At 36.3% G+C, this 9,350-nt stretch overlaps 2 protein-coding genes across 2 annotated transcripts; one reads left to right on the top strand and one right to left on the bottom strand.

The window, feature by feature from the left end:
- The first annotated feature begins 871 nt into the window (after positions 1–871).
- On the top strand, positions 872–5,228 carry LOC9319361 (4-coumarate--CoA ligase 4). Its single transcript, XM_002885383.2, has 5 exons — positions 872–2,109; positions 4,184–4,379; positions 4,457–4,670; positions 4,749–4,851; positions 4,948–5,228. The coding sequence occupies exons 1-5, from the start codon at positions 1,033–1,035 to the stop codon at positions 5,065–5,067; spliced, it is 1,710 nt and encodes a 569-aa protein (XP_002885429.1). The 5' UTR covers positions 872–1,032; the 3' UTR covers positions 5,068–5,228.
- An 871-nt stretch (positions 5,229–6,099) lies between these two features.
- LOC9321495 (mitogen-activated protein kinase kinase 5) lies at positions 6,100–7,970 on the bottom strand. The gene has a single exon (XM_021030888.1). It carries the CDS (start codon positions 7,513–7,515, stop codon positions 6,466–6,468), a length of 1,050 nt encoding a protein of 349 aa, XP_020886547.1. The 5' UTR covers positions 7,516–7,970; the 3' UTR covers positions 6,100–6,465.
- Positions 7,971–9,350: the final 1,380 nt, after the last annotated feature.

The raw sequence follows: 9,350 nt of genomic DNA, 5'->3' as shown, positions 1-9,350 counted from the left end.
TAGTCGCTTGACACGCTTATGAACATTTCGTAGAAACTCTGCATAATCAATATGTAAAATTATCTCAAGCCATATTAAAAAAATAGTTAAAAGTTAAGTGCATTTTCTCATATTAGATGTACATTATTTGATTGAATATATTCAAGATTATCGGTCCAGTGTTCACACGAGGCCAGTTAAGATAGATGATCACTACTAGTTTGACCAATTATTAACGTAAATACAGTAATACTATTGTATAGCAATTTCTTTTCGGGTATTTTTAAATTGTCCATAGCAGCAATACTATAATATCCTACCAAACAAACAAGCAAATATTATTGACCAAGAAATGCAAATAGATTGTCCTTCGAAGAGGAAGTCACAATCAACTCTATAATTTATAAATTTCGTACAAAACTTATTGTCACGTTTAAAGTCTAACAATAGTATGAACTATGGAGTCTTCATGCTCAAATTTGGGTATTCACATTATGCTCATGGTAATTTTTTTTTGGGTATATTTATAGCCAATATTTGAATTTCATAACTTATTTTTATAATTATAATATAAAAAATTACTTCATAAAAGAATAACATATTAAGTACACCTATCAAATTTTGATGTTAAAAGGAATTTACGTTTCTTATAATATAAAATTTGACTAATTATAATAAAAAAAATATTTCCATAAAAGAATAACATATTAATTATAACTATATTCACATTAACAAATTTTAATGTTAAAAACAATTTACGATCCTTATATATTTATAATAATGACAATTGTGATGAAGAACAAAAGGAATGGCCCACTCACCAACTACGTAGCAATAGCTTATGGAAAAAATCATTAAGAAAATCGTATCTAATGGAAATAAATCACTATTAATATAAAACAAAATCAGCCTTAGTCCATTTTATTAATAATTACTAATCCAAACGTACCATTATAAAAAGCCAATCAAAAGAAAGAAAATAAAAAAGCAAGCGTTACATTTTGAAAAGAAAGTTTTTTGAGAGTAGTAAGAAGAATTAGAATCTCCACACAAATGGTGCTCCAACAACAAACGCATTTTCTCACAAAGAAGACAGATCAAGAAGAAGAAGAAGAAGAACCTTCTCATGATTTCATTTTCCGATCCAAGCTTCCTGATATCTTCATCCCCAATCACCTCCCTCTCACCGATTACGTCTTCCACAAATTCTCCGCCGATGGCGACGGCGATTCCTCCACCACTTGTATCATTGACGGTGCCACAGGCCGTATCTTAACCTACGCCGATGTACAAATCAACATGCAGAGGATTGCTGCCGGAATCCACCTGTTCGGGATCCGCCACGGTGACGTCGTAATGCTCCTTCTCCCGAACTCGCCGGAGTTTGCTTTATCTTTCCTCGCCGTGGCTTACCTTGGAGCTGTCTCCACCACCGCGAATCCGTTCTATACGCAGCCGGAGATAGCAAAACAGGCAAAAGCCTCCGCCGCGAAGATGATCATCACGAAGAAATGTTTAGTAGATAAGCTAACAACCCTTAAAAACGACGGCGTTTTGATCGTTTGTGTAGACGATGACGGTGACGGCGTTGTTTCGTCGACTGATGATGGTTGCGTGAGTTTTACGGAACTGACTCAAGCTGACGAAACAGAGCTTCCTAAACCTGAGATCTCGCCGGATGACACAGTGGCGATGCCGTACTCCTCCGGGACAACGGGACTGCCAAAGGGAGTGATGATTACTCACAAGGGTTTGGTTACAAGCATCGCTCAGAAAGTCGACGGAGAAAACCCTAACCTACACTTCACGGCCAATGACGTCATCCTCTGTTTTCTCCCAATGTTTCACATTTACGCTCTCGACGCGTTGATGCTTTCGGCTATGAGAACCGGTGCGGCGTTACTGATCGTGCCTAGGTTCGAGTTGAATCTAGTGATGGAGCTGATTCAAAGGTACAAAGTCACGGTGGTTCCGGTGGCTCCTCCGGTTGTTCTAGCATTAGTTAAGTCCCCGGATACGGAGAGATACGACTTGAGCTCGGTGAGAATGATGCTATCAGGTGCAGCTACATTAAAGAAGGAGCTTGAAGACGCCGTGCGACTCAAGTTTCCTAATGCCATTTTTGGTCAGGTCAGTTTTAATTAACCTCCTCTGTACTTTCATAATTATTTTTGTTATTTTCTTCATAAATTTTATTGCAATTGGGCATATGGACTCTAGTCAAAACGTAAAAAATCCTATTAACATGATTATTGAGATGAACTTGAGAGTTATCTAGATCTACATACGTTTCATGTGGTACTTGAGAGTTATTGATTTTTGTCATCTTCGTATAAGTAGTAAAATATACAAGATTAAGTTAGTAGTATATACTGCCGGTAGGTGAAGATTTGTCGCTATGTGCTATTTGTCTAGTAACTTGAGTAATCAAATGGAAATATTTAAGAAAATGGATGAGTGGTTCACCAAATCTAGGCTTTAAAACTATTTATGCCATTGTCTAGATCTTTGGTGACACCAAATTTCGAATATTTATTGGTAATTGAGATGTTAAAGTACCAATATTATTTTGACTTAATAAAACTAGAAGATTTTGGCTTTATCAAAAGTAGACAGTGATTACCTATCGTTGTCATTATCTTGAGTATATACAAGTCGATCAATTAGGTGAAAGTTTAGTGTCTCGTGGTGGGTAAACGATTAATATATTTTATCCAAAGACAAATCCAAATCATATAACCAATAAAGTATATATTGTATTCTCTTAAAAGCTAAAAACTTAAAAACCAATAGGTAGCACCCACGTTAAGACGACCAAATAGAAGGTTTGATTCATTTCTGGACAAATTACGCCATTTTGATAGACTTTGAGACTTTTAAGAATCTCAAACCAGTTTACTTTAGTAGCGTCATAAATTGATCAATCTATGGTTTAGTTTGTGCTTTGTCCAATTTACCTGGCTATTGTAATACAAAAATGATTGAAATGTAGGTAGATTAGATCCTTGTATTAGGCTAGATTTATCTGACATGCAACGAACCTAAAGCAATAACAAAGGGGTTCTAGTTATGTGGTTTTTTAAGATTAATAATGGTCCAACTTCACTAAAGTACTTATTTATTGTAGAATTTTTCATGTGATTAGTTTGAAATTCAATACAAAAGAAGTGATAGTAGATTAATAGTACCGACACGAAACAATCCTCAACAGAAAAAAATTTCTATAAAGAGATAACAAATAAAAAGTTATTTTTACATCCATATTTTGCATCATATCAAAAGATGAGAAAGATGCAAAACATAGACAAATAAACAAACATATCATTTGTGAAACACAGTACAATAATTTGCTTTTAAATGGAGTTTAGGTCACACACACTGACACACACGATAAAACGATAATGTATGTGGAAAAAACACTTTAATCACATTGCCTAGAGGACACTTTCTCCACTTTAATCACAAGGCCTTGCCGTGTTGCTTTCATCTTATATAATGATTTTTTTTGGATAAGAATTCACACATTTTAATTTTTGAAGAAGATCCTTATAAGTTAATATTCCATTTGTTTCACAAAGAGTGTCATTCTGTCATTTTCACATAAATTAAGAAAAATAAACAAATTTCATTTCTACCCTTATTAATACACTAAATAATACTCTCTCACTAATTAATAAACTAAAATAGTAGGGATAAAAAAAAATTAGTCTTTAAAACTGCATTGAAAACACAAAACGACACTCTTTGTGAAACAAAATTAAAACTTTACAACGACACTATTTGTGAAACGGGGAGTAATAGTTAGTGATCATCTTTTTTGGCATAGTTTTGTCCATTATTGGGGAAACATTCATTACGCGTCTCCTTATACTAATCACCCCATCCAAAATTCCAAGTAGATTTTATAGTTCATTTATTATTAGTTCTAAGTGTTTGACTTATTGATTTGACAATAAACAACAAAGTGTTGACTTATTGATAGATTGTGGGATCATATAAGTAAACGTATACAATCCCTATCAGATTTAATTCAATAATCACGACCAACAACGCACATGTTATACATTAATTTCTCGTTTACTTAATTACAGTGCCGTTTCTTGGTTCATGTCTTCGTCAGTGGCGATGTTATCATCATATTGGACAATATTCGAATGTTGTCGTTTTTACATTTTCGTAATGACTAAAACTAACTTTTTTTCAGGGTTATGGAATGACCGAGTCCGGAACAGTAGCTAAGTCATTAGCGTTTGCAAAGAACCCATTTAAAACCAAGTCCGGTGCATGTGGGACTGTGATCAGAAACGCCGAGATGAAAGTGGTCGATACCATAACCGGAAGCTCCTTACCACGCAACAAATCTGGTGAGATCTGTGTCCGAGGGGATCAGCTCATGAAAGGTAAAAAAGGTCAAACGATCAAAGTTTTGTCCCTTTTTTTTTGGGAGAATATATATTGATAGGTGCAATCTTGTTAGGTTATTTGAATGATCCGGAAGCTACTGCTCGAACCATAGACAAAGACGGGTGGTTACACACAGGAGATATTGGGTTTGTGGATGATGATGATGAGATCTTCATTGTTGATCGGTTGAAGGAACTGATCAAATTCAAAGGCTACCAAGTGGCTCCAGCTGAGCTTGAAGCATTGCTTATTTCTCATCCTTCTATTGATGATGCCGCAGTTGTTGCGTGAGTTAAAACATATCTGAAACTTCCAAACTGAAACACTAAAATGTGTGTTGTCTCTAATGATACTTGAATTTTCAGAATGAAGGATGAAGTAGCTGATGAGGTTCCAGTAGCATTTGTAGTAAGATCTGAAGGGTCTCAGTTAACTGAAGATGATGTCAAGAGTTATGTAAACAAACAGGTAAGAATTCGCTTTCGGGTCTTTAAACGCGAAACACACAAAGATGGAAACTGTTGATTGATGTCTTAAATCATTGGTGTGATGGTTTATATATAGGTGGTTCACTACAAGCGGATCAAGATGGTGTTATTCATAGAAGCTATACCGAAAGCAGTTTCGGGCAAGATTCTGAGGAAGGATCTCCGAGCTAAATTGGAAACCGAGTTCTCTAAATAAACACTAGAGAGTTTCAAATGTATGTGTAAATTCGAACATTAAAGTCTCTAAGAAGCAAGCAGTAAGAAGCAAGTTGTTTGGTTTTTGATTTGGTTTCAAGACATCAATCATGTAAAGTCTACACATCTAGGAGACCTAAAGCTAAACTACCTTCAGAAACATAAGTTCATTTCCTATAATCATCATTTCACTAATCTCTTACGAAGAACTATAAATCTTGAGAAATTGAGGAGCAGAAACATACCCGCAAAAGCGAATACAAGACTGGGTAGACTTATGTACTGGGCCACACACTCAAGTTATCCTTCTCTGCAAGCTGAATGCTTGAAGTAAGTATTCAGGTTAATCAATCAGCAAATAACCTGCAGAGAAGGAAGTGGCCCAGCGGAGAGGTCTAATGTGGTTAATTAGAAGTCGAGACCAATTGATTACCTAACCGGTTCCTCGTCGCACTTGCAACAGAGGTTTATCTTCTGATCCCAAATCTATACTTACAAAAGTCGAACGTTATAAAGATACTACTCCGATTAGTTCCTGAAACGAACAAAAGCATTTGCATACAACTTGAAGAGAATAAGATCACATATCATTGAGTTGAGAGCGTAAGAGAAGATATCATCACACCAAAAGTGGAAACTGGAAGAGAAGATCATCATATTTGATCAACATAACAAACAGGAACTAGCCATAAGGTAGACTTTTTGAGTAGGTGCTGAGAACCTATATCTAAACTGGACACTTGAGAGTTAGATTCCTAATCACACTAAAACCTCAAGGCAAGTTAACGGATACTGAACAGAAAACCATTGGGAGACTAGCCAATGTTTTCATGCATGCTCAAAGATGGAAACAAATGAAAGCTTTCTGAATTCTACCAATTGCAAGAGAATCACATGATTTCGTTCAAACAAAAGTACCTAAACAAGCTTTCAACTTTTACCGCAATTATTAGACCATAAATGGTAAAGAGAAGATAAAGCAGTAGCCTTTACAATAATAATTCACAAGAAGGAAACTAGAATAACCATAAAGAGAAATAAAAGAAGAAGCTTTATTAATGAGACTTAACAAATGAAAGATCCTCCATTTACTTCCTGATATGAACAATAATATGAGCAAATCCAGCCAAAGTCACTCATAATAAACCATAACAATTCTTCTTGTCTTTTACTTTCCATTTCTAGCAAAACATTCTTCATTACCCAAAAGAAACATAAGAAAGACTCAATAAACCCTAACCACAAACTGAGTTTCTTCCTGACGAATCATACCCCAATCACAAACCACATTGTTCTACTCTTTCATTATCTTTGCTTGGGGTATGCAAAACTTGTGGAAAAATTGTCAGGAAAAAATACGAAAAATCGGAAAACAAGAAAGACGAAAATGGTAAAAACCCTAGGAAGCCGAAGGAAGAGGACGAGGCGGCGGCAACATTTGACGGAGATTAGGACCTCCGGAAGCTTTAAGTATGAAAGGATGCTGCAAAAGCTGTTGAGCTGACCATCTCTTAGGAGGATCACTCTGTAAGCAACAAGAAACAAAGTGACGAAACTCCTGAGACGCCGTCACCGGAGCTTCCGGTGGCTGAGACATACAAATGGCACACATTAGACTAGCCCAATCACCTTGTCTACTCACATTAAAAGGAAACCTCCCCAAGTAAAACTCCAAGATACTAACACCTAAGCTCCAAACATCTCCAGCGTAACCATCGTAGCGACCATGATTCAAATCAGTGTTAATCCTCTCAGGACTCATATAGGCAATAGTTCCAACAGATGAATTACAAGGATCCATGGTTTGAGCCAAGATCCGACTCACTCCAAAATCAGCAATTTTCACATTCTTAGCTGAGTTAATAAGTAGATTCGAAGGTTTGATATCACGGTGAACGATGTGACGGCGATGAAGATAAGCTAAACCACTAAGAATCTGACGAGAGAGATCAGCTAATTCCTGTTCTTGCCATACATGAGCTCCTTCAAGAGAACCTTGATCCATAAACTCAAGCAAAACCTGGATCTCACCGTTATGATCAAACATTTCGTGACATTTCACAACGTTTGGATGATCAACACTTCGTAAGATCTCGATCTCTCTACAGATCTGACGTCTCACGGTATCTTCGTGGTTTCCGTAAATCACTTTGAGAGCGAAAGGACGTGACGTCGGAGTGTGGATTACTTTGTAAACCGTTCCTCCGGCTCCGCTTCCGATTCGGTTCACTCGTTCTAGCTCCGATAAGCTTTTCGCGGCGGAGATGTTGGTTGAGATCGCAGATGACGACGCCGGAGCGGAAGAAGAGGAGGAGGGTGGTGGGAGAGGGAGAGGTACGGCGAGAGCGACGTCGCGGTGTGGGAGTGGTAAGCTTAGGTCAGGACGTTTGCGTGAACGGTTCTTGGTAGGTGAAGCTACTCCTCCAGGAGGAGATTGAATCGGTTTCATGGCTTTTAGAAGAAGAATCGAGGGAGAATCAAAAGGTTTTTTGTTTTTGTTTTCACAAGGTTGATTCTTTCTCTTCCAGTTCCAGGTTCGTATTTATAATCATCATTGGTTCTAGGGTTTGTTTGATTCGTCGTTTTTCGAAGAGATCAAATCAAGAGGAGAACGAAGCTTCATTGAAGAAATTGTGAAAATGATGAAAAAGTTAAATGGTGAGAGAGAAGAGAGACAAAGGTATCTCTACGCGTCAATGGAAAGAGCGTGGAACACAATCGCACCTGTGTGTGGCTCTGTGTTGTTACACGTTAACGATGTTTTTTTGTTTGGTCGGGTCTGAGTTGGGTTATATAATCAAGATTAGTAAAATTAAGTCGGACCATTAAAGAAGTGTCATTTACTTTTAGTAATTTAGGAATAACCCTAATATAACCCTAATATTGTATAACTCGATCACTAATACTGGGGTTTAACTAAGTAAACAATAAATGTGTTTTATAGGTAGTTTGAATACTTCAAACCATTTTCCAAAACTGTCATTAATTTGGATAAAGATGAATTTAAGATGGATGTAGATACATTAAATTTGGTGTTAGGTCTAGGTCTAGGTTATGGAAATTTGGGTTTGGTATTAGTGAGATTCGAAAATAAACTCAAATATTTTTGCCGAGCCAGAACTTTTTTTTTCTGTTTATAAAAAAAAATTGTAATAACAATTGAAAAAAAAAAAGAAAAACTGAAAATAAAATAAAATGTCGATTGGATCTACTTGTCTTCGCTGCCAAGATGAGTAAGAAACTATAAACCATGTACTTTTTAGTTGTTCCTTCGCAAAAAATGGCCTGGCATCTATCAAACATACCTATATTATAGGCGCATCATTTTTCCTCTGATTTGGAAGAGAACTTATATCATTGATCTTTATCATAACCAAACCCTCACAACCAATCAAAAATTGTTCTCTTTCTGGCTCCTTTGGAAAATATGGAAGGCACGGAATAAACTAGTTTTTAATAAATATGCTGAAAGTCCGACACGTATTGTTCGACAAGTCCAAGCAGAAGTTCAAGAATAGATCAATAACTTGAGAGAGAAACAACTTCCGAATAAAAATATAAATAATCAAAATTTCATGGCGCCTACTTGGACAAGACCACACCCGTCGATGGTCAAATGTAATTTTGATGCAGGTTTTGATGCAAGATTTTCACATGGTACCGGAGGCTGGATTATACGAGATTTTCACGGTGATCCAAAAGTTTGAGGCGCTTCTAAACTTCCGAATTCATCATCTCCTTTGGAGGCTGAAGCGAAAGCACTATTGATGGCGATGCAACAAACTTGGATAAGAGGGATTAAGTGCGTTCAATTTGAAGGTGATTGCGAGATTCTTCTCAATATGATCAATGGGCTTTCCCACCACTGTGATTTGGTTAATCTACTTCAGGACATTGATTATTGGGCAACTAAATTTTCCTCTGTAATTTTTACTTTTACTAAACGTACAGAAAATTGTATAGCTCATAATTTAGCATGTCTTAATTCTTTCACTGGAGAGTTCTATTCAAGCTCTGTTCACAAGCCGATGTGGCTAAAACGTTTGCTTTGTAAAGAATCTACTAGATTTTAACCCGCGGTACACCGTAGGATGATTTAATTTTAAAGTTAGTATAAAAATATTTTGTAAATTGTATCTCCTTATAACATATTTATTTATATTATAGTTTACAACTGTTATTAAGTAACAGTATACCACGAGTCCACGAGATAATTATTAATAAACTGAGGATTTAACCTGTATTAAAGCGGTATATAAATATTGATTCAAATTCGTCCGCCAT

Source organism: Arabidopsis lyrata, assembly GCF_000004255.2.
Source record: "Arabidopsis lyrata subsp. lyrata unplaced genomic scaffold ARALYscaffold_3, whole genome shotgun sequence".
Lineage (NCBI taxonomy): Eukaryota > Viridiplantae > Streptophyta > Magnoliopsida > Brassicales > Brassicaceae > Arabidopsis > Arabidopsis lyrata.
The sequence above is the reverse complement of the archived record's forward strand: the minus strand, read 5'-3'. Positions and strand labels throughout refer to the sequence as shown.